Consider the following 26,364-nt stretch of genomic DNA (forward strand, 5'->3'; position numbering starts at 1 on the left):
TCTGCCCTGGCCATACAGAGTTTTATCAAACATCTAGATAGTTTTGGAGAGAAGTGCGAGAAGCTGATTCTCTGAATCTTCTGGCAGATGTTGTGATGAACAATGATCAGCTGGAGAGACTATACCAAAGTTGTATGAATCTATAAGAAGGTTGGAGGATTTATTAAAGTCAAAGAGTGGTTGTGTACCAGGTGTTCACATTATTTTGTTACATATAACTGTATATATAGTTTTCCAAATTTCCAAATTGCAAGTCCACTATGTAACATTTGAATGACTGCACTGATTCTATAATGCTGCTTTGAAATTATGACCACTGCTTAAAGGGATACTCCACCCCAAAATGAAAATGTAGTAATTAATCACTAACCCCATATGTCACGCCAAACCCGTAGAAGCTTTGTTCATCTTTGGAACACAATTTAAGATATTTTGGATATTTTGTGACTATCTCATTGACTGCCAAGTAAATTATATTGTTAAGGTAAAAGTATGAAAGACATTGTCAGAATAGTCCATCTGCCATCAGTGGTTCAACTGTAATGTTATGAAGCAATGAGAATACTTTTTTATGCAAAAAAAAACAAAAATAACAATTTTATTTAACAATTTGTTATCCAAAATATTTGTTTTCGTTATTGTTAAACGAAAACAGCACATCCGTGCAGTGCGGCTGACGCAGAAGAGCGTACGTAGTTTGTGTCCTAGCGGATGTTCTCCAAAACGGCGCTATGGTAATGCGGAGGCTCAGAGGAGGCAAATTGTTGAATAAAGTCATGTTTTTAAAAGGGTGATATGATGCCATTTAAATTTTTCCTTTCTCTTTAGAGTGTTACAAGCTCTTTGTGCATAAAGAATATCTGTAAAGTTGCAAAGACTAAAATCGCGAATGCAAAGATTTTTTATAAAAGAGATTTTATATTTTAAGAGTCAACCACACTCCCCTAAAACGGCTCATTCTAACATGCACCCACATCTACGTCACGATGTGGGAAGATTTGCATAAGAAGGCATAACCTTTGATTCTCGCTATTGCCGCCAGCGCCATGTTGTGGAGATGCTGTGTTTGGTTGTGAAAGCGAAACTACTTTGTTTAGCCTTCCAAAAGAGGCTCAGTGGTTAAGTTGTATTTACAACACTGTTTTGTTCTTATACAAATTTAGTTTTGAATCTTACATTCTGTTGTCTGTACCGTTTGTCTGTATCATAGGACTATGACACATCAGCTACAGTATGTACAAAATACAAGTACACCATTAGCACACCATAAAAAAAAGACAATTGCGGATAACTACTAAAGTACTGGATTTATTTTTGATAGAAAAGGTTTTGCTTACAGAAAAATACAAACCTTTGATTTGATCAGTGCTTAATGCAATTCTAAAACCAATAAATACAAAATACATGTACATAAATCATTCTTATTTACTTTGAAACAAGAACAAAATAATAGATTTACAAGGCATTGTAGTGGTGTCCATTCACATGAATCAGATGCTGTGTGCATAGATAAAGTCCTGTAGATATAGACAAGAACAGGCAGCTTGGTATCAAAAAATGAGTTAATGTGTCTGCTACAGGATTAAAAGACTATAGTAGAAAATATCAGTTATTTCTTTTACTTTATATAACATTTGCTTCAGTGTTATACAGTAGATCATGTGCTGGTAAACACAAAATAAACCAAATTAACCATTTTCATGGTTTGACCGTCAGGAATGAACAAACACTGATTAGTCTTTCGGTTAATGATTAACATGTTTGGTTGAAACATAAACACTAGTTGATTAGTGATTTCACCTAAAAATACAATAGCTGCATAACAGAAAAGACAGAATTTCACAGTGCAGTTGATTTAGGAAAGCTCTGCCATTTTATAATGCTAAATTACATTTGCTACAAGCAAGTCAGCACTGAACCTGGACCTCATTCTGTAAGTTCAGCATTTATATGGAAACTGAAGGAAATATAGCTGAAATGTAAGTGTATTTATTGTGATTGTGATTTTAGCATCACTAATGCATCTTTGTAATGTTGATTCACTCGTACCTGGATTTATCTGTCTTTTTCCCACTCGGTAAACATAAAGAAATAAGCGTTTTTAAGAAGAGCTGGAGTCTTAACCAGAGAATGAAAAATAATACCTTTCTTGTTACTAAACCTTGATTTCCCTCGTTCTCATCTATTCTCTTGGAACAGTTTAGAAGCATGTTTTGGACTGTTATCTGCATCTCTCTGTGTTACTATACTACATTATAGTGACATTATTTTTATTCATTTCCCTGTTCTCTGCAAATTGGATTTTTGGAAAAATGTTCACTGCTGTGTTCATTTCCCTTCTTCTAATACCCTGATATCCTTCATCTCCCATCAGCCTCTATTAACACACACATAAAGAAATCAGTAGTGCTCATAATCGGTCACAAGGCCCTTAAAACAAAATTAAATCCTTCTCTCACTCTCTGTTAATTCATTTTTTTTTTACAAAAGTTCTTATTTCTTCTATTAATCCCTAATTACTTAAAATAAACCAAAATTGTCTTTGCGAAGTTGAACTGAGGTGAAATTCAGTTTCTAAATAACTTCAACGCTGAACTGATCTTTTCTAAAAAGGCATCATTAAGGCTTTTCTCATTAAAAGAGTCTCTAAGGTGGAACTGATAAATAAAGCTGTCTGAAATCTGTTTGACTCGCTGACAAGTGAAAATATGTGTGAAAATATGTCATCTGGTTTTATAGATGATTTAACCTCAGATGTTACAATCTGGTTTATAAATATAGTGATGTGGCGTAAGGTCAAAAGTGGAAACCAGAAGACTGGAGTTTCTATTATCAGTTTTGGAGCAGGACTGAAGCTACTGTGTGTCCAGGAATGAAGCATCAATGAAGAGGAATTCCAGATTCCTCTCTCAATCTTCAGCAGGAACTGGTCTGTAGGTTGCTCTCGGTGAGGATGGAGGTTATGCTGGAATGATCATACAATCCTTCATCATCATCATCATCATCAGAGCTGAGCACTGAAGACTCTAGAGCTGACTGTCGGGCCTGCTGGATCTTCCTCCTGAGGAAAAAGAAAACAATACTATTTACTATTTACAATACTAATATAACAGTAGTGTCTAAGAAAAAATAATACAATTGCACTTTTTTGAACAAATTTTTCGAACAAAAGAAGGGCGTGAGTGTGGGAGCACACATTTTATGTTGTGTATTCATTCGATTTTAGCTTCGATTTATTTAATCTTCAGAACCTAAAATAATGTAATTGATGATTGGAGTGTCACAAGTTATTTCCTCACTCAGCTTCTGTGGTTTTGGTTTGTTTTTTTTAGAAGCTGCTTCACACTGAACCATTATCTTCTCTCTCAGTCACACACACATACTTGAGCTCATTCTCTAGTGCCATGACTTTGGACTGCAGCGCCTCTTTCTGTTCCTGCATCTCCTCCATTTCTCTGATGGCCTTCCTCCTCAATCCCTCCAGCCGCTCTGCTTCTGCCTCTCCTTCATCCACCTGCCTCTTCAGAGCCTTCACACGCAGAGTCAGCTGAAGAACCACACAGCATTAAACACAGAAACACTCCACGGGTCTCATCTCACACACACTGCTCTATATGTGCACATGTAACGTGTGTATTCTTCACCTGGTCTCTCTGCTCTGTGTGCTGCTGTCTCTCCTCATCAAGGGTGATGTTCAGCTCCTTTAGTTTCCTCTCCAACCGTCGCTGAGAGGACACCACCGAGCTCTTCTCTCTGCAAAAACACACAACCACAGGACGTCCTAAACTTGAAGTGTACTGAAAGTTTTCTTATTGTTCAGGTGCTGTTTAATGATATGAAATTTAGTTTTTGTCATGTTTCTTTTTTTTAAACCTAACTTTTTTCATTCAATTAAATTATTTACTCTGGTGGGGCCAGTACTAATATTGGCAGAGCAAATTAAAATCTAATCAAGCAGATATACCTGCTGACAATTCCCCCAGTGTTGTTTAATTTAAAAAATTTACATCTGAAATTAGTAGTAGTTTTAAAGTAGAAGTGGTCATTTTTGCGAACCTCTTTATGGACTGCATTGTCAATGCTTTCAGTTAACGAAGAGTGCTTTTCTTAAGCATTCTGTAGTGCTTTGTGGTTAATGTAATTGTTTCTGCCACTTCATGGTAGTGGATTTAGAACCGCAGTTCATCATTTTTTTCTTTACCTCTCCTCTGCACGCAATCGTTCCTCGAGGTCCTGGATTTTGTTTTCCAGCTGAGACACACCAGTCGATGAACGTGACTGGCCCTCCATCTCAGCTACACGAGATTTATAATCCTTTATCTGAAAGAGATGCAGAAAACACTTTTATCATTCTTGTTATCTTGTTGGACTATATATCTGCCATACTGTTCAATGGTCATGTGGCGTACCTGTCTCTCCAGAGCGTTCTTGTCCAGTTCCAGGTCTTGTTTGAAGGATCGTTCTTGCATGAGCTCTGCACGCAGCTGTTCAATCTACAAACAGAGTAGAATTGCCATCACATTTCGATTAAAGCATTTAGCAGATCACAGACCTGAATGTCTTAGAGTTGTACTAGCACAAGAATAATGAAAGTAACTGTAATTGACTATTAATTAAGGGGCACTACAATAAAATAAATTAATTGATTAATTAATAATAATAACATTATTGCGCAATATTCATATACAACCATTACAGCATTAAAAATTAATCCTTGGCAATATCTCACAAAAAAAAAAAAAAAAAAAAAAAAAAAATTTTTACCAACTACCAAAAGTTGTTGTAGTAGTTATGTTTAGGTATTGGGCAGGGGTAAGGGATCTAAAAAACGGTCACACAAAATAAAGAATTAATTGTGTGTTTTATAAGTACTAATGAACAACAAATATGCTAGTACTATGCATGCTAATAAGCAACTTGATAATAGTGAATAGTGTTCCCTTCTCTACAGTGATCATTTACAGTTTAATCTACACATTTTTATTTTTATTCACCAAGAATGCGTCAAAATGATCAAAAGTGACAGTAAAGACATTTTTTACAAGATTTTAAATAAATGCCATTCTTGTGAACTATCTATTCATCAAAAAACTTTTTCCAAATAAAAACAACAAAACAAAAAACTAAGCAGCACGACTACTCTTAACATTGATAATAATAATAATAAATGTTTCTTGAGCATTAAAACAACAGTGGAATAATTATTGTAGGATCGAGTGGCGCTGAACACTGGAGTACTGACTGCTGAAAATTCAGCTTTGCCATCAGAGGAATAAATTACTCATTTAATTAACAAAAAAAAAAAAACGTACCAACCCCAAACATCTGAATGGCAGCATACCTGATCTCTGCTCCTGGTGATTCTTTCTGTCAGCATTTCTGCATTGTTCTTTTCCTCGTCTAACTCAAGCTGCAGGTGCTTGATTTTGTCCTGCAGGTGGAGACAAATATAACAGAAAGAAGACAGACTGTTATCACATGACACCTTTTCACTAAGACACCAGATGTGAAGGTGAAACACACCTCCAAGCTGCGGATCTCTCTTGAGCGGTCGTTTTGTGTAGTGCGCTGTGTCTCAATCTCACTCTCCAAATGTTTGAGGCGGTTAGTGAGCAGCTCTTTATCTAATAAAGCATTGTCTCGATCCTCATAACTTGAGAACAGCTCCTTCTTTTGACGGGCCAACTAAAAACAAATAGAATTGTATGTCAACGAATTGTTGATATGCTTGGACAAATTCAAAAGTATGAAGGTTTTTATCAGGCCAGTGTTGCACCTCTTCCTGTAGAGAAAGGATGGTGCTCTGAGCTCTCTCCAGCTCACTGAGCTTCTCTTTAGTGTTTTTATGTGAGTCCTGCTGCTCTTTCCTCCACTTCTCTCTCTGCTCGTCCAGCTGAGCCTGCAGGAGCCGCACCTCCTCACGGGAAGCTGCAGACAAGCGCTCCATCTGACATAGAGAAACAAACAAAAAAGGGGTGGGGGGGGAGCAAGAGAGAGGTAAGAACAGGCAGAAAGTAAAATAAAAACCAAGAAGATGATGCATGCCAGGTTCAAATTTGTGTCAATGAGCACATACTGTACCTCTTTATTAAGTTTGTCTAGTGCTCTCTCCAGCTGCCTCTTCTGATCCTCGAGCTGTGTGTTCTCCTTGTGGACAGAGTCTCTGTCCTTCTCCTTCTCTTCCAGATTACGGGTCAGCTCGTCCCGCTCTAGACCCAGTCTGGAGTTCTCACGCCTGGACTCCTCTAACTGCTGCCTCAGTTTCTTGGTCTCCTCCTGCTGCTCCTGTTCAGCCTCAATACTCTGAGACGTGCGCTCCTGAAGCTGAGACTACAGACACACAGACAACGCGTCAGAGGACAAGAGAGAAGGAACAGATAACCGTCTGTTTTTGAATGCATGACATCAGCTAGTGATCTCAAAATGACAAAAAGGATCATGAAAACAACCATTAAGCTCACTTATAACATTGCAATAAGTCACTTTCTAAAACCATCACCCCCTCTAGTTCCCCAAACCATAACCCTAACACCTGATCGTCTAGACCATCACATCACAAAAAGCACTCTTAAACCAATGCACTTACACACACTATTTTTTGTAGTTGAATGAGAGGGAAAATAAGGTGCGCCGTTACATAACTATGTTAATCTGCATCCTAACCTCAAGGCGTGTGATTCTCTCCTTCATACGCGTGTTGGTTTCCTCGAGTTCCTTGTGCTCATGTGCCAGATGGTCTGCTTGGGTTTGAGCAGAGCTGAGTTTGTCTCTCTCTGTCTGCAGATCTTCTTCAGTTGAAAGTAGCTGACTGCGCATTCGGCCCGTCTCCTCTTGCATGTCACTCAACTCTTTGCGCAGAGCCTCCACCAATGAGGGTTCAGCTAGCTGCCGGAGGTAAATAAAAATGTTCAGCTAAACTCAAATGGAGGGTACCTGCTTTTATACCATAATAATTGTAACTATACTGTACTGTACCTGTTTGGCCCTCTCATGAGCTTTCGTCAACTCTTCTTTATCTCTGCGTGACTGGTCCTTCAATCTCTCAATCTCATATTTCTGCTCCGCTTCAAGCTCCTGTTTGCTCTTCTTTAATAGCACAATTTCCATTGTCTTCTTGTCAAGATCTGTTTTTAATTTATCCATATCTGTTTGGGTCTTCTTTAGGTCAGTACGACAACGATCAAGTTCCTATGAAAATACAATGAGTATTTTAATTCGCAGTTTGAAAACATTTATTATATTTAACATTCATAAGCAAAAGAGTGTGTATCTACCTGGCTGACTGTCTGGGTCTGCTTGGGATCTGGTATCTGCTGTTTCATTGTGTTGACTTTCTCCTGCAGATCTTTCAGCTCCTCCTCAAACTCCTCTTTCTCCAAACGAGCCTGGAGTAATCTAACACATACAGACATACAAACACACATAGTACAAACACAGACAAACAATTAAGAATTTATACAATTTAAATAATTAATAACAAATAACAAATAAGTACACATTCTGCTGTGCATAGCAGCTATTAAAATGCCCTAAATGAGAAATTCTTATAATACGATTGAGCTCCTAATATTTGCTGATGTTAAATTGGGTGGACAAACTATTGATTTAGTGTCAACATCCAAGAGCCATAATGTGAAAGAAATGTTGCATATGCGCACTTTTTTTTATTATTGGACTCAGTCTCAATTAATAGCTGTTAAGAGCCATTTAGAGATGGAAAATTTTGTTTCGGCAAATTTAAGTTTGTACTGTAGATGAGCAGCATCTTTACTGAATAAATAAAAATAAATAAAGAAGCAGCATGAATTTATTTCCTAATGATGCAGATTATTTGTGATGATGAACTAGTAAAAAAAATAGTTAATTTTAGAATTTAGTATGATACTCTGGATTGTATGATTTAAATTTGTGATTTAGTCCACAAAAAAAAAAGACAAAGCACACATAAAGCATTCAATAATTTATTAAATCATCAAATCATTTGTTTAAGATTACGGTAGTGGGATCTTTACAAATACTAATAGGTTCAATCACACATCTACAGATAAATCTACAATTTCTCGCAGCTAATCTGAGAGCGCTTCTCACTCTGATTTGGGTTGAAACCGTTGTCCACTGCCCCAACAAAATGCATACAATGAAAATGGAAAGACAGATACACATTAACAAAAAAGACAGAACTAAGCGTATTGCAAAACTAATAACAGTATACCTAAATTAACAAGTGCAAGTGTGACTCACTCTTGTTTGGTGTTGCGTAACTCTTCTCTACTGGACTGAAACTGCTCTCTCCAGTGGTTTCCCTCATCTCTGCTGTCCTCCAATTGCAGCTGAAGAGACCTTACCGTAGAGTTCACATGGTGACGCTCTGCTTCAATGGTTGCCTGAGACTAAGGCACAAGAGAGAGTGCACATATGCAACATGATTCCTATGCAAATTGCTTTGAGTTTGATCACTTCTCTCTAAATTGCATCAAAACTGGTGTTCAACAGGGTTCTGTCTTAGGTCCCATTTAATTTCCTGTGCAACCCCCATTAACGCTGGGTGTTTACCTGTGAAACCTGCTCCATGCTTGTTCGTAGTCGCTCCATGTCATGGCTGTACTGCTCTCTGAGAGCCTCTATCTCCTTGTCATGTGTGGAAACCTCATCTTTCAGTGCCCCTTTTAGAGCAGTCAGCTCCCTCTCTCTCTGCCTCAGAATGTCCTCCTGCTTGTGACACAGAGCTGCAGCTTCGGCCAACTCACCTCTCACTGCCATCAACTCCTGTACACAAACAAATCATAATTCTTTTCAACAGCAGCACAGCAACATCATTTTATTACTAGTGCTTTGCAATTTTTGTCAGCAGCCAAATATGTACAGTACAGTATGTGTAAATAAAATTTTTAATTGTTTTCACAGGTTAAAAAAAAAAACAGACACCTTAACCAGTCACCAACAGCAAAATGGTGTCGATTTGTCATTACAAATTATATTTTTTGTTGCATTTGTGACCATTTTAGTCTCAGTCTAGTTTGTGTTTGCTCACCATGTGCATAGTGTCAGCCTGAGCTTTGTTTTCTGTCTCTCTCCTCAGCTCCTCCTGTAGTCCTGCCAGCTGATCCTCCAGCTCTCTAACATGAGACTCTGCATTCTCTCGGTCCATTCGTATCTGAGTTAGCCTGAGAGAGAGAAAGAACACAGAAAAAATAACTAGTTTATATATTATGTATAATTATATATTATGTTGAAGATTTTATATAATTCTCACCACAGAGTTTAAATGTCCATGTTGGTAAACACAACGGTGACAAAGATATTTGTGTATGTCTTACTCTGAATGTGTTTGGTGCAGCTCTGTGTTCTTCCGGCCCAGCTGTTCCTGCAGCTGTACATTTTCATCCAGACATTTCTCAAGCTCCTCCTTCAAGGAGTCGTCAGATCTGTTCACCTGAAATCCGAGGGGCAATGGTTATACAGCTATGCCCTTTAAGTATACACACCACTTTTATCATAAGTTTAAGAATATTCGAAATCATATCTGCTTGCAGTCTTTTTTGATAGTCCCTGTGGGGAAGAACTCAAATATGCAGGGCATGCTGGGGGCTTGAACCAGAAGTATGTTATTTTTTAAACAGGAATGGTTGTGTAAATGATATTGACAGGACTCAATAATAACTTTATAATTATTACTTTGATTGCTGAATGTTTGCTTTTTATTAAAGTTAAAATAAAATATAAAATAAAATAAATAATACAATACAATACAATACAATACAAAAAAACTTCATTAGGACAGTACTAAATAAAAACATAGTGCAAAATGGGGATGGTAAATGTATGGGAATAAATGTATATGACAAGGCATTATCAGATTATGCTCCAATTAGCCCAAAACACTATAATCCAAGTCCACCTCTATGATAGTATTTAGAAGACAGAGCAGGCATTAGTGGTTTGCTACCCCTGCTGGGACATATAGTAATAGGCTTGAGGATTTAATCCTATCTAAAGATCAATATACTAAGTAGCCTAATTGCTCACAGAAAGAAACAATAGACTCCTTTGCCATTAAATTAAACAAGGAAGTACATATGAAGAGTTTTTGTAAAATAAAAAAAGTAATAATGTGAAATAATATTACATTTTAATATAACGGTTTTCTACTTTAATATATTTTGTATATTTTAATAACTAACAAATGTCATTTATTTCTGTGATGGCAAAACAGTTTTCAGCAGCCATTTATAGTCTTCAGTACATGACCCTTCATGAATTCATTTTAATATGCTGATTTTGTGCTCATAAAATCACTTCTCATCATTATCATCTGTGTCAAAAACCTTATATAGCTGCTTAATATTTCTGTGGAAACCTATTTTTCAGGATCCTTAACTTTTGGGTCATAAAAAAAGCATAGTGTCAAGATCTTTTTTTCAATTTGCTGCACTTATTTTAAAAGTCTCATAATTAACTTCAGTTCAGGTACTCTGAAACTCACCTATGATGTTAACTTGATCCTAGCAGCAAAACCCAGACGCATCCATCAGGCGTCTGTCTGTCAGATAATGAGGACAGAAGCTAAATGGCCCACTGTTAGCCTCTTAGAGTAACTCTTATGTCTTGCAAACTTATACGACATCATATGTTTATGTTCAAATATAAGACGATGGTTAAATATTTGCATTTATAATTGTATATTACATTACATTGATCTATGCTCTGCATCTCTCTCTCTTTTTTTGGAATATTGTATAATTAATGATCTTTTGTGTGGTGGAGGTAAACATTCCTTCCTCCTTTCACTCTAAAATGGACTCAGCTGCTGTAAGTGAGAGCGATCTGCTGCCAATTCATTATAGCTTAGCAAGAGATGCCAACACCTAAAAGCCATCAAATGTAATGCCAATTTTTCCAATGCCTGTCTGCATACTGAATACAGTGCCAACTGAGCCTAGCTCTACAGCTAGACCAGCTGATTTTATCACTAGAGTAAATCATCTCTCACTGCTGACACTTGTTTATGACAGCTTTTTAAATATGGCAGATATATTTCAGCTTGTTTTAGTCAAAGTCAGATCACTCTTGGTAACACCCCAGGCAGCTATTTTCTAAGCAGATAAAACAAGTATATCCTTGATGTTCTTGAATGAGGAATGATGGCAATATTCTAAACTGACTGTCAAGATTATGCCTCAATAACTGCCCAACACATCACCAAAGAAATCAGCAATGGTATCATATATTTAGCTTTTTCATCTCTAAGCACACTAAAAAAATAAAGTAAAAAAATATGCAATATATCTTTCAAAAAAGCCAAATGGACTTTCAGAACTTTAAGAAGGACATTACACAATAACAGTCTCTTTAATACACCTGCCTTTCATTATATAATTCATTTAGTATTAAAGCCTCTACAGAACAATGAGAACATTGTGTCTTTTTTGTTTTCTCTATCACCGACCGTGCTTCAGTTCACCTGAAAAGCTAAAATGGTTGTGTAATGGTGGTGAAAGCACCTGATTCACAAGTCTTTCATTTTTTTGTTACATAATCAGGTGTTGAAATTTGTTTTATGTTAAAAAAATCATAGTGAAGAACTAGCAATGCTTCAAAATGTGAGAGACTGTACCTTCAGTCCTTGAATCTTATTACAGATGACTCGAACTCTGTGCTTAATGACAGCATCTCCCTCTGTACTCCTGAAGAATTAGGAGAAACAAAATGTCACTAAATGTCTAGTCTGTACACATTGCTGTTACTCATCAGAACAATGGTTTACCCCTGACGTAGAACATCGTAGATCATCTGCTGTATCTGATCTTCGGTTGAGAACTCGGACCCTGAACTTTGACCCTGGTCCATCAAAAGATCAGGAGTTACCTGAATGGAGATAATGGTCAAACACAACACACACAGAATATGTGCAAAAAATTAAGTAACATTTCTTACCCCCTGGTTTCACAGATAAGTCTTAAACCTAGTCCCAGACTAAAGTGTAAATCTGAGCTATTTTAACTGAAAGAAACCTGCACTGACTGATCTTGAAATATATCAGTGCCTTTGTTTTGTCTCAAGATGCACACAAGTAATGTTTTTTCTAAGGCATGTTAATAAAAACTACTTAAATCTCCTAATTGAACTATGGCCTAATCCTGGCTTAGTCTAAACCCTGTCTGTGAAACCAGGCCTTAATATTTAAAGAGTGGATTACGGTTGATACATCTGAGTAGTAACATAAGTGTGCACTCTGTCAGCTGACACCAACCAGCTAAATCAAGCTAAAAGACATTCAATGCCAGAGAGAACTACAGTATCAGAGTATCAGGTTGATGAATTGCTTTACTGTAACCTACTCAAATTACATTCTTCCAAAACTCTGACAGCATTTTAAGGCATCCGAGGTGCACATGCAAACGCAAAGGTTCAAATGGTCCAAATGCAAAGGCTGTTCCAAAGAGTAGATCTCTTTTTTTGGGCATGTATCCTTCACAAAGAAGAGAATGCAATCCCAAGTAAACAAGAATAAGTTGAGAAGTGTCACTTAAAAATACATTACTTAAAAAAATACAATAAAATAAACATTTAAATACATATATACATGCACACATATGCTTAAGTCTTAAGTTGCTGGGGTATAGATGGTTTCATCGGGCGCACGCGCCTGGCATTAAGTTAACTTCCGGTCTGTGTTGTGTATATCGGTCTGGCTGCAGTGCCTTCTACAAACGCAGTTAAAGTTAAGGTGATGAGTAGACTGAAGTTGGGCTCAGGTGGTTGTGCTGCGGGATGCGTTTCCCATACATTTATTTATTTTTGGAGACTCGCCACAATTTTAAAACTGATCGATTTTCAAAAAGGAGTAACGTTACGTACTGCAAGTTTAATAATAATAATTCCTTACATTTATATGTTTAAATATCAAAACGAGGCACGGGTGTTTTCATATCACTATTTCTGAAGGAAGACTTGCATGTTATATGCCTGATAAAGCAGCGTGTGAGCGTACCAGCTCTGCTTTGTTTACAGCTGTTACTGGGGAAACCTCTATTTCTTGCGCTTTATGCTGCATCTGCTCGGAAATAATTAATTTGCATTTTCATTAAGTCCACCTGATTTACGCAACAAACATATTTTGTTTGTTATCAAAAAAAAAAATCTACTCTAGAGGGACTTGGCTGTTGTTATTGATTGTATTTGGAAGTCTACCAGAAGTTAAGTTAGGTCCACAAAAGCGCACATGCGCAGTAACGTTTGTTTATGTTGTTGCCGTTGAAACTGTCTATATTTGTAGCAATAGGAAAAAATACATTGAATGAGTCAAAATTATTGATTTTTTAAAAAGCCAAAAATCATTAGGATATTATGTAAAGATCATGTTCCATGAAGATATTTTGTAAATTTCCTACTGAAAATATATTAAAACGTATTTTTTGATTAATAATATGCACTGGTAAGAACTTCATTTGGTCAACTTTGAAGGCGATTTTCTCAATATTTAGATTTTTTTGCACCCTCAGATTCCAGATATTCAAATAGTTGTATCTCGGCCAAATATTGTAATTTCCTAATAAACCGTACAGTACATCAATGGAAAGTATATTTATGCAGCTTTCAGATGATGTATAAATCTCAATTTAGAAAAATTGACCCTTATGATTGGTTTTGTGGTCCAGGGTCACATACAGTGTTGGGGAAAGTTACTCTGAAATGTAATGCAATACAATATTGCGGTACTTCCTAAAAAAAAGAACTAATTACGTTACTTAGTTATTTTTGAGAGTGAATGTTACTTTTTTGTTACTTTTTTAAAATCTGGGCTGGGATTTCTTTTTTGTTTTTAATATAAAAATGTATATTTTTGGCAAATGTAAAAGCCCTTTCGCACCAAAACCTCAGGCTAAAGGAAATGTAAATTCACATCTGTACAGTAGAATGCAGAAGAAAGTTCAAAGCTCTTCAACAATAAAAAAGAAGAACAAATGTTAGTTTATCTTGTGTAATTTTTTTTTCAAAGCTCAGCAGCAAATTGGTTAATAAAAAAAAAGTAACTGGCGTTACCTATTTGAAAAAGTAACTCTTGTAAATTAAAAAGTAATGCGTTACTTTTCTAGTTACTGGAAAAAAGTAATCTGATTACATAACTTGTGTTACTTGTAATGCGTTACCCCCAACACTGGTCACATATAGTTTATTGTTTGAGCAACAGTAATACTATTAACATAACTTTCTTAATGAAATTATTTCATTAATTAAATTCATTATGAATAAAATCTTTTAAATTCATTAATATATATATATATATATATACACATTATAACATCACCAGAGCAACCTCGATCATTTGCCTTGATAACACAAAACTCAAAAGATAGCTGACATGTATGAGCTAATAGCCTATTTAGTAAAAATTCAGTTTACTCCACTGACCTGTTTGAAAGATTAAAAAGACAAAAATAAACATTTGTAAAACCAAAAACGTTTGTAAATATACACGTCGAATCACATGAAATCTAGGTATTTTTGGAATCCTATTGAGAAAACAGCTGGAATCAAGCATTTAGATACTTAATTATTTTTCAATTAATATGACTGTTTCAGGTCTATACCATCCCTTCCAATCTGAACAAAATTTCATTCAGATCGAAAGCGGAGAACATTTTGAGAGAACGCAGAACTAGCTGGAAACAGAGAAAGTTGCGATAGCTATTATTTCTATGAAAACAAACCTGCATGTACATGTCCGGTACAGGTCAAAAAGGAGAGAAATGATTTGTTCCCCTCAGGTTCAGTACTTGTTATTAAATTCAAAATTATTGTTAAACCAAAAAAAGTAGAGCATACTTTTAATAATGGAAGCCTCAATTTATTTCACCCATCACTCACATGACCATCAACTGGAGGGGATGAAGAGACAGCAGTGACCTTGGCGACAGAACCTGTGCCACGGCCCAGGCTGCTGTAGGCAGAAGCAGGCGAGGAAGACCGCGGTGAAGAGTATGTGTTTGGTAAGAAAGAAGCAGCAGGTAATTGTGAGGTTGAGGTGGGTCTGTTGTCTGCAGATGGGATGGGATAGCGCCCCCTAGAGTTGGTCCCAGTGTTACCTCCCTGTGCAGCAGAGCTCCCATCAAACCTGTCGGAGAGTCTGTGGGCAGGCGTCTGGCGGATGGAGTTGAGAGCTGATTGGCTGTGAGTGTGCTGGTTGTGTGGAGATATTTCAACTGATTCGGGCGAGGTGTAGTGACTGCCTCCACCTCTCCCCCTTCCCAAGGTGCCATTCAGCCCTGTCTGGTAGGATCCACCCCACTGATTTCTCTCCATCCTTTCTTTGGTCCGCTCCTTCTCTGCTGCCATACCAATACCTCCATCCAGGTTGCCGTAGCTACCAGAGCGTCCATCTCCAAGTGGACGTCGGAGTTGATCTGTGAAGTCTTCGCTGCCGTTTTCTCTATCCAACAGAGAGCCATGAGACTGAGCCCGACGCAGAGGGGTGTTCTCTCCAGATGAGGAATATGGCCCCTGAATTACTCCGTTTTCTCTCCTCCTAACACACAATTAGAGAAATACAAAGATCAATTATACAGATTGAACATTCTTTAAAAAAAATACCAAAAAAAAAAAGATTTATAAAACCAGTTCCAGTCCAAGTGGTCAACACATATTTATTCAAATTACTTATTTTAAGTATAATTTGTAATTATTTCTTAATTCCTCTTTTTTTATATATAAACACTATTAACCCATTACGGTACTTAAAGAATTTGCTTAAAAATAATACTATTTATTAACTGCTTTAAATTCATGAAGAAAATTATTATAAAATAATTTTAGTAAAGATATTCACATACAGGCAAATGATTTTTTTCAACATTTAAGCACAGTTATTTGTTGAGTGGTTTTAAGATCATCAAAAACTCAAACAAACGTTTTCTTTAACAAAACAATCATTTGGAGCAGACCTAGGCAGGCTGCTGTAGGCAGGTGGTTGGGTTCTCAGCTGTACTCCATATGAATCTCCTTTTTCTCCTTTCAGTACAACATAGGGCTGCCCACCGATGCCCTGCACCCTCACTGCCACTCCATAGCGAGACTGCAACTTTTTGGGTGCCTCTTTCCGAGGCTGCCCACTCACTCCCCCTCCGGTGTCCTGCAGGTCATTTATAAAGCGAATCTGTACGCCATGGTCCACAGGGGTCTTCCTACCTGAGACAGGAGCGGACATCCTAGAGGGGAGATAAAGAGAAAAACATAAAGAAAATATCAAAGTGAAAATGTCATAATATATATATTTTTTCTCCAAGCATCCGAGCATTGACCTCAAACTCAAACAGATCAAATACTCCTTTTGTATGGTATACTCCTTATGGATTCCAGAACAGTTTTTCTTACTCAGTTTCAGAAAATTCTTCAATGAAAAGTTCTAAGCCTTCAACCAAAGCAACAAGCTTTGTACTGAATCACATCAGTACAAAGAAATCAGTACAAAGAAAAAGTACTTATTTTTCTGTCAGAGCTCTGTATGTCCTTTCCTTCATACCGTCCCTGACAGAAACAATAAGACATCCATCAGATTACACTCCACTGCAAAATCTGATCTGAAGCCACTTCCCCTCTACAGACACTGCTCTCCTCTTCTCCAAAAATGCACTTTATTTTGTAGCGTGTTGACCAGTCAGACACATAATTATTTGTTATATTTAAAAAAAATAACCTTACACCCCTTACTCAACAACCAAACTAGGTGCCGAGACGTCTGTGAATGACCCCCAGGCCCCTGGTTATCATGGTAACCAAGACACCTCTGCCAGACCAGATAAACTTTATGACTTTAAAGTATGTAGAGAGAATCTCCCCCTACATTATTCCCTCTAAAACAGACACATACTGTAACAGGAAATGACTTCTTTCATTAATTCATAACAAAAACATTCTGTAAGTGATCATGCACATTCCCAGAACAATGTGTGTGGATCAGGCTGCACGGTTCTGCACACATGTGATTCACGGATTAACTGTTAAGTTTTACCATCATGGAGTTAAAGTTTATCATTTGCAAATGATTTGTCTTGCCAGTTTATACATTCAAGCAATTTTAACTTGCGCGTTTTTGTCCGCTTACCCGCTGCCACACACAGCTGAAGCACACACACACACACACACACACACACACACACACACAGAGAGACTGCGCGTGAACACCGAATTGATTCCACTTTCACATAGATACAAAGTTATGCTTAATCTGTATTTATGTATTAATCTGTAACTTGTGCAGTGATCACTATTGTGCTATTTTATACTTTATACATTTCTGCACCTGAATGCTTCTGCTACTGACTTTATTTGTAACTGTGTTTTTATTGTATTCATCTATGCTTGTAATTTTTGTAACTGTTCTTGTTTTAATGCTAACTTTATTAGTTAAGATAGTAGTTTTCGCTGTGGTATAGAAGTACTTGAAGTAAGCCTTCACAAAATGTATTTTTTATTAGTTATTTTTTGCTGAGCCGAAAAACATTATCAGATCCGTTACTCAAAATCAGTAATATGGTCCGAACCCTGAATTTTGTGATCCGTTGCACCACTAGTGTGTATCTTTACTGTTTTGTATGTTATACTGTTTTATGCATGTGTTATGATCACCAGTTAATATAACCTCACCCATAACATGTTTGGTATCTATGAGCTCCAAATTACGTTTCCTATTTGTCGGTTTACATGATATTTTGCTAACTCTGTGACATATTAGTATTATAAGAATCTTGAAGAATCTTCTCTTGAACACCCAATCCAGCTTCATACGCAAAACACCATGCTAGAGACAAAGGATCTTAAAATTTCCCTCCGAAGGTACCATTCCTCATTGGCATTGGCATTACCCCCCTCACACTTTAAAGATCACTGATCAACAGATCAGAGCAGTTCTTAGATTATGAGAAGATGAGGATGCCGAGCTAGAGTCTTTGAAGGACCCTAAGTTTGTGCCAGGCTTCGGCCTTGTCTCTCCATTCACCAAAGATCCTCGGATCTCAGCTGATGTCTCTCTAGCTCTACGCTCTATCACTTTCTACCTGGAAGAAAACTCTCCACCACAGAGTCAGAATAACATCTTTAGGAGTATATTTATCAAACAAATGTCTTTTACTAAAATGAAATAAGTTTTAAACATTTATAACAATTTATTTGAATATAATCTGTCTGTATAATCACTGTCACTGTCCAAAATGAAGTTACGAACAGGAACAGCTATTTTAGAGGTGGATCAAGTTATTACCTATTAATAAAAGATTATAAACACAAACAAAAAAAAATTGTTTGTTATAATGTGCACTTATGAATCCATCATAATAAGATTAGGAACATGCATTATTAATAAAGTAAATGGGGTCAATTTCATATTGACTTCAACATCCTTGTAGACAATGATAGTCTGAGTTCAAATGTTTCTAGCCTACGTTACTCTCTAAAGGAGAATTTGAAAGGGATTTTTACAAGCAGAACCCTACTGCTTTGCTCTATTGAAATACAGACAGACACAGACAGGCAGACAGTCGAACGAGGCAGGATTGAATTACACACACTACTCCATGCTGCTTTTACCTCTGACTCCTGGCACAGAAGACACAATGGCCTTCAATATTCATTAACCTGAACGCACACATATACACATGTGGAGTAGAAAAATGAAGGTGTGGCTGGTGTGATGGAATGAAAGTATCAAGTAAAGCATGAAGGGTGTGACAAAGTGCATTCCCAGACACTGGTACATCTTTACTGTCTTTCACGCTCACACTCATCAGCCTAGACTGCAAACTTCAAACACATTCAGCCTGATCTGTACAGCTTCTCTTCCACAAGTGATGAAGAATCCAGTGCAATTAAACGCATGACAAACTAGAATCAGGGACATTCGCTCATTCACAATACAGCTTTTGTTATTCAGCCTGAGATGACTAAGAAAGTGTTAAGAAATATATTTACTGTGTGACGTATAAAGGAGCCTTCATGACTACTATTGCAATGTGAATACAATGAATGGGCCTATTATGTGTTTTGTCACCAGAAAGCTTTCGGAGACAGCTGACGTGTCCATGTCAATGACTGAAAGCAGACTGAAGAAAGACTGGAGCCTGTGCTGAAGGACAGACAGGTGGAGGGTTATACAGGTGCAGTGAGAAAGCAGAAGCAGCACTTCACTGATCATTTTCCCCCTCGAAGACTCATTCATCATGTGTTTATTGTAGTTGCAGCAGTATTTATGTGCTAATTCCAGCTCTCGCACTCAGATAGGTGGAGTTTCAGTCCTAGACAACAGACTTTGAATGCCATATAAGAACAATAAATCAAGACATGCTTCTTTACTGATAGCATGGGGGCATTGTGTTGTATATGATGAGGATTTATCCTGAGGGTCTATGCTCCAAACAATTTGTGCAGTAGCTAGTTGTAATATGGCAACAAATCTCATAATATATCTTTCATTCTTTGCCATCATTTAAAGACATTGGATTTTGAACCAAACAGTAATGCTGGCACTATGATCAAAGTTCCTTTGAGGAATGCCAGGCCACTCTTTGGCCATATTCTAGGCAGTTTTTTCAGTCATGCTCCAGTCTACTTAAAGAGGCAAAGACCATAACCATCTGAACTGTTGGACAAGGTCACATTCTCAGATTCACTCACACAAAGAAACAAACAGCTTTTTTCAAGCATTCAGCTAACAATTGCACTGTTAAATAACACGCATTTGGTTCTTTTAACTGGAAGAAAGGAGTTTTATTATTATTATTTATTTGTTTGTTTTATTTAATAGACTAAATGACTTTGCTTTTTATGTAAAAAGCATATGACATCCACCAAGGTCATTTAAAAAAATGACAGAGCTATCGAGTAACACTGCAATTACATTAAGTTCTTTGAGCAATTTATAGCATATAGAGATTTGCCAGAATCAGCATGTTAGTACAACCCGAATTCCGGAAAAGTTGGGACGTTTTTTAAATTTTAATAAAATGAAAACTAAAAGACTTTCAAATCACATGAGCCAATATTTTATTCACAATAGAACATAGATAACATAGCAAATGTTTAAACTGAGAAAGTTTACAATTTTATGCACAAAATGAGCTCATTTCAATTTTGATTTCTGCTACAGGTCTCAAAATAGTTGGGACGGGGCATGTTTACCATGGTGTAGCATCTCCTTTTCTTTTCAAAACAGTTTGAAGACGTCTGGGCATTGAGGCTATGAGTTGCTGGAGTTTTGCTGTTGGAATTTGGTCCCATTCTTGCCTTATATAGATTTCCAGCTGCTGAAGAGTTCGTGGTCGTCTTTGACGTATTTTTCGTTTAATGATGCGCCAAATGTTCTCTATAGGTGAAAGATCTGGACTGCAGGCAGGCCAGGTTAGCACCCGGACTCTTCTACGACGAAGCCATGCTGTTGTTATAGCTGCAGTATGTGGTTTTGCATTGTCCTGCTGAAATAAACAAGGCCTTCCCTGAAATAGACGTTGTTTGGAGGGAAGCATATGTTGCCCTAAAACCTTTATATACCTTTCAGCATTCACAGAGCCTTCCAAAACATGCAAGCTGCCCATACCGTATGCACTTATGCACCCCCATACCATCAGAGATGCTGGCTTTTGAACTGAACGCTGATAACATGCTGGAAGGTCTCCCTCCTCTTTAGCCCGGAGGACACGGCGTCCTTGATTCCAACAAGAATGTCAAATTTGGACTCGTCTGACCATAAAACACTATTCCACTTTGAAATAGTCCATTTTAAATGAGCCTTGGCCCACAGGACACGACGGCGCTTCTGGACCATGTTCACATATGGCTTCCTTTTTGCATGATAGAGCTTTAGTTGGCATCTGCTGATGGCACGGCGGATTGTGTTTACCGACAGTGGTTTCTGAAAGTATTCCTGGGCCCATTTAGTAATGTCATTGACACAATCATGCCGATGATTGATGCAGTGTCGTCTGAGAGCCCGAAGACCACGGGCATCCAATAAAGGTCTCTGGCCTTGTCCCTTACGCACAGAGATTTCTCCAGTTTCTCTGAATCTTTTGATGATGTTATGCACTGTAGATGATGAGATTTGCAAAGCCTTTGCAATTTGACGTTGAGGAACATTGTTTTTAAAGTTTTCCACACTTTTTTTACGCAGTCTTTCACAGATTGGAGAGCCTCTGCCCATCTTTACTTCTGAGAGACTCTGCTTCTCTAAGACAAAGCTTTTATAGCTAATCATGTTACAGACCTGATATCAATTAACTTAATTAATCACTAGATGTTCTCCCAGCTGAATCTTTTCAAAACTGCTTGCTTTTTTAGCCATTTGTTGCCCCCGTGCCAACTTTTTTGAGACCTGTAGCAGGCATTAAATTTTAAATTAGCTAATTAAGTGGACAAAAGTGTAAAATTTCTCAGTTTAAACATTTGCTACGTTATCTATGTTCTATTGGGAATAAAATATTGGCTCATGTGATTTGAAATTCCTTTAGTTTTCATTTTATTAAAATTTAAAAACCGTCCCAACTTTTCCGGAATTCGGGTTGTAAGTTTGAGTGATTTGATTTAACTTCTTTAACTTTATTTATGTTTATATGTTTTCAGTTTTTATTTTAATTTTAGTTTTAGAAATTTAATGTGCTTTTTATTTTATTTCAGCTTAATTGAACGAAAACCATTTTTAATCGTTTTATCAATTATAACAACACTGACTTAACTCTCCTCAATCAATTTTGAATATCCACATGATGACTGTCAGATTATTTATTCTATAATAAACTGGCAAAAATCGGTCATGGTCCAAGGTGATCCATTTCCACTGTGTCAGTGTGTCAGTGGCCAGACAAACAGAAGCACCATTTAGCCTCTCAGCACTGCATTATCTGATAGGCTGAATGGAGGAAGGCCGTGAGTGGGACAGAGGGGGGAGTTTGAGGACCCTCTTCTCATTATTACAGTGAAGTGGGGCAGAAAACAAGGGCAGCTATGCTGAGAACACTGGCTTCTCTATCACACTCAATCTGTCCTGCTCATATAAACTGATCTAAATCAGAGATGTCACTGTTCCCTTCATAGGTAATAGCCTCCGGTATGCAGGCGTTTACTTGCAACCTGAACAAACACTCTTAATTTCAACCACTCTAGGAACAAGTATCTGTGCTTTAACGGCAAAACAATATGAATCAACCCATTGCCTTTTCTCTCTTCAAAACAAAGCACCATTAATTATATCTACTTTATCATTTTCACTTATAATGATTTCACAATGACTGCCCATACTTAAATGCTTTTAACACTAGATTTAACCCCAGTTAATTCCACTTTTAACCTTGAATGAAGTAATGTTTCTCAATTCTTTCCTCTCACTGTATTCTTGTATTTTAATTAATTTAATTATTTATTTTCCCTGTGTTTTATGTCTGCTGCAATGCCTCAGTTTCCCCCCAGAATGAATAAATTACTAAATGCACTGAACCTATCCCATCTCATTCTACCAATTCTCTGCTATCCTATCCCATCCTAGTAAATTTAACAGTAATTGACACTGGGTTATGAAACTCCAGAGTTAGAAAGACTTCTGAAATGCAGTGACAGAAGGTATACAAAGTGAAACATTGGTGTGCAGTAATGCAGTAATGTTTTTGCAGTAACATTTACTACAGTAACGAACGTACAGTATGACTTCTGTTCCTAAAAAACAACAAGCAGTTGCATTCTTGTGTGCTGTAGCCAACCTAAATTTTAATTATCAAATTAAATTCATAAATATGCAAAATATGAACTTTTACCTCACAATCCTTTATTTCCTTCATCAATTTGTAGGATAACATGCACCATATCTGTACCATTATTAGCAAATTCTGTGTAAAAAAAGTACTTGTCCTCTAATTTCACTGGTACCCCTTTTCCATCAACACATTTTGAGTGCTGATTCAGAGGCAAAGTGTAGTTTCAAATCAGTTCTTTATCTTTCAATATATAGTTGTAATCACTTTCAGAACATTTTTCTTCCACATGATGAACGTTAAAAGCATTGACAGCCAATCAGAATCCACCCGACTTTAAACAGCTTGAGCATTGGTACAGATGCTAAAATAATAATAGTTTTCTTTCTTGGTGTGAACAGACCATTATTGTTGAGCCCTATAATGCAGTAACTTACCAAACCAAAAGTGTGTGTCTACATCACGATCCAAAAAAAATAGTATTGTTAGATGTAACTCAAATCTAGACTTCGTTTTGTTTGACACATCCACAGCCAAGATTTAGCTCAATAATTGAAATGTGTCAAATCGTGTCATTATTACATGCTCACACATTATAGGACAGACACATACTGTATTCTTCACTTACCATTTCACCTGCTCAGATGATGCAACAGCAAACGGTCCAATTTGCAAGTCTTAATGAACCACACTTCTAAAAATAAAAAATAAAAAACCCTCACACCAGACCCTCCAGGGACACCTGTCCACAGCTCAGAGTATGCAACCTCTTGTTCTTCCGTTAAATTGAATTCTCCGATCTTAAATTGAATCGGGACTGCCGAGCTCTCAGATGTGGAAGGTCTGATAGAATTAGCAGGGAAATGAGGCAGTAGGATTCAGGAGACGTGCAGTCAATATAGTTTGTATTGTCTTCACTGACCATTACATACCAAATCAATGTGACTACAATCAGGGCATCAGAGCATGTTTAATTTTGCTCAGACATGCATCCCATCAGATATAAAATATGAATTCTGCCAGAACAAGCATGCTTAGCATTCCCAGAGTCAATTAGGTTTTCATTGCCAACCTCTCAGCATACTTCAGCAACACTTCTGAAATCAAAAGGTGGTGTATATTACAAGTATGACAAGCAGTCTGATGGGAAACACAACCTGAATCTCTGATCTGGTTTCCATTCATTTGAGAAGGATAAACCAATCACTGATATTCACTCTGGGGTGATTTACCTGACAGAGGTGAGATATAGAGTTAACCTAGATTACTCTACAAATTAAGGGAGAAAGCATCTAAAAAAGGGTACCCTATCATAAGCTTTCATCCCATTTTAAAGAGTCTGGCATCCCTCCATTAGTGCTCGACTCCTCTTCACATTCTTTGTCTCCTGCCAAACTCCCTCTCAATCTCTTCTTCCCTTTCTCTCACCCCACTCCCCTCCCTGCCCTCACTTCAGTCGCTCTTCTTGTTTCAATCATAGACAAACAAGAATTTCTTCTTCTGTCTATATCACCGGCATGACAAAAACAGGCTCCACTGTTCTGAATCATACTTTCAGAAACCCACAAAAGATATAAATAAATCTTATCTTATACCAGCATGTGATGTATTCATGACTCCAAGTTTTTCAGCTAGGAAAAACTGAAGCAAGTTATGACTCTCAGCTGTGAATGACACTAGAGTGATAGAGCTGTAATATCATGATGTTTGCCTATGGCTCAGCACAAAATAGTCATAGGTCAGTGATATGGGAGATGCAAGAACAACGTGTTTCTGTTTTATCGTCTAAATATGTGCAAACAATGATTCAAATGAAAAGTATGCTTTTAATTAATTCCAAAGATTCCCAAACTGGATGTGCACCCCTGAGCGTACTTTAGCAGGTTTAAGGGGGTAGTTGGAAAGCTTTTGCTTAAAACCTATAAAACATTCATTACTACTTAATTGGATTTCATATTAATAAATGTGCCATTATGTATTTATTGGGGAAATTACTGAATATTTTCAGCCAAAGAATAGTTAAAACATATGAAAATCAAAAGCGCATGTGTATCGTTAGGGGAAAGCTACTTGGTGAGAAGATTTTCCACCCACAGAACTGATTGTTTTTCCATTTAAAGTACTGAGGTTTAAGCAAATTAAATGACTGGAGAAGCCCAGCATACATTACCAGAGAGAAATATTGTTTTGATTGTTTAAACATTTGGGTACAAATAAATAAAATTTCTCCGTTATTCCAGACAGAATTGTTAAAGTGCATGAAGCGAAACAAGTGATGTTAAGAAACTACAACAAATATTTTATTATTATTATTATTATTATTATTATTATATTGTATAATGTAATTTAATGCCAAGGTAAGCAAACTTTTTTTAAATATTTTTGTCAACTTTAAAAGTGAATCTCTATAATAATGGCCACTTGAATACTGTCAATGATTAAACTGAATTATATCCAATATATTAGATAATAATAATAACACATTTCTAAACTTGACCCTTATTGATGGAGCTGTGGGGGTACATAGAAACAGGTCAAGAAGCAACAATTGAAATGCCTGAGATTTAGAATAATTGTACAGGGTTTGTGTGCCATGACAGCCCAGGCCTATAAAATTCTTCTGCACTAAGTCACTGGTTTCAGATCTCTAAAGGTCCTGAGTCCTGACGTCTCCATAACATGATCACGAACTACCAAATGAGCTATGTATATAAAAAAACAATCAGCATTATCGCTTTAATTCACTTAAAGGTGGTTGTTCTTTTATGTAATAATCCCTTTAAACAGCACACGTTTGACAGCCTACCTGACGCAGTAACATGATCGCTCACAGCGTGTTTAACACGGACTCGTTATTCACCTGAATGAAAATTAGGCTATTCAAACAAGGTTTTAAATGTTTAGCGGAATTTCTGGGCTGTGGTGAGGAGGTAAACAATCACAACACTGTTAAATCGGGGATTGTTTGCCACGTCAAGCTTTTTTCTCCTGAGTTTGTTTCCACAGCAAGAAGCGCAGGTGTTCACCTGGCGATGCACCTGCGCTATGTGCGAAACTCAGTCAAGTCTCTCGGGGCGAAGCGAAAACCAGCGGGCTAGACAATAATCCTTTGGACAGACATTAATCCATCTTTAGAGAGGACCATTTAAGAACAGTATGAAACAGGACAAAAACACAACTAAACCTCCAAGTGTGCGAGCGAAACAAGTGTCACTCCCAGTGGGAGAAAGCTCGGCTCGAGAATAATCTGGAGCATCTGGAGCGCGACAAACAATTTAGCATCAATTTCTAGTCATAGGCTAACAGGTTTAGCGAAACAAAAATAACATCTGACTCACTTGATGTTAAGGCAAAGTTTATATTTCACTCTGCGGAATGTTCCTCTGTTCCTCCCTGTGGGTCGCCTTCATGAGAACTAACTTAGTAGTGTAAAAGTAAATAAGGTCTCTTTAAATGTGACAGCTCTAACTCATAAACCCAAGGGATAACAAGACATTTGCTAAAGACAACCTGTTACCTTTCAGACCGATACCATATGCCCCGCCCACTTTGCGCATGAGACTAATCTCATTGGCTTAAAGAGGCGTCGTGGGTGGAACGCGTGAAAACATTTCTCTCTCGGTTATTGGTAAGATAA

At 37.2% G+C, this 26,364-nt stretch overlaps 1 protein-coding gene across 2 annotated transcripts; it reads right to left on the reverse strand.

Moving 5' to 3' along the window:
• Positions 1 to 1,295: 1,295 nt before the first annotated feature.
• LOC132102974 (cingulin-like) lies at positions 1,296 to 26,245 on the reverse strand. Of its 2 annotated transcripts, none has more exons than XM_059507735.1 (21): positions 26,066 to 26,245; positions 15,942 to 16,205; positions 14,869 to 15,526; positions 11,765 to 11,865; positions 11,615 to 11,684; positions 9,318 to 9,433; positions 9,032 to 9,164; positions 8,554 to 8,766; positions 8,242 to 8,390; positions 7,275 to 7,395; positions 6,976 to 7,188; positions 6,664 to 6,885; positions 6,082 to 6,330; positions 5,777 to 5,947; positions 5,524 to 5,685; positions 5,342 to 5,431; positions 4,410 to 4,493; positions 4,202 to 4,320; positions 3,645 to 3,753; positions 3,384 to 3,547; positions 1,296 to 3,061 (listed from the first exon to the last, which is right to left on the reverse strand). In XM_059507735.1, the coding sequence occupies exons 2-21, from the start codon at positions 16,202 to 16,204 to the stop codon at positions 2,917 to 2,919; spliced, it is 3,552 nt and encodes a 1,183-aa protein (XP_059363718.1). In that variant the 5' UTR covers position 16,205; positions 26,066 to 26,245; the 3' UTR covers positions 1,296 to 2,916. The 2 variants fall into 2 exon arrangements, with proteins under 2 accessions (XP_059363718.1, XP_059363719.1); XM_059507736.1 differs by lacking the exon at positions 26,066 to 26,245 and adding an exon at positions 16,372 to 16,523.
• Positions 26,246 to 26,364: the final 119 nt, after the last annotated feature.

The sequence above is a fragment of the Carassius carassius genome, chromosome 24 (genome assembly GCF_963082965.1).
Source record: "Carassius carassius chromosome 24, fCarCar2.1, whole genome shotgun sequence".
NCBI lineage: Eukaryota > Metazoa > Chordata > Actinopteri > Cypriniformes > Cyprinidae > Carassius > Carassius carassius.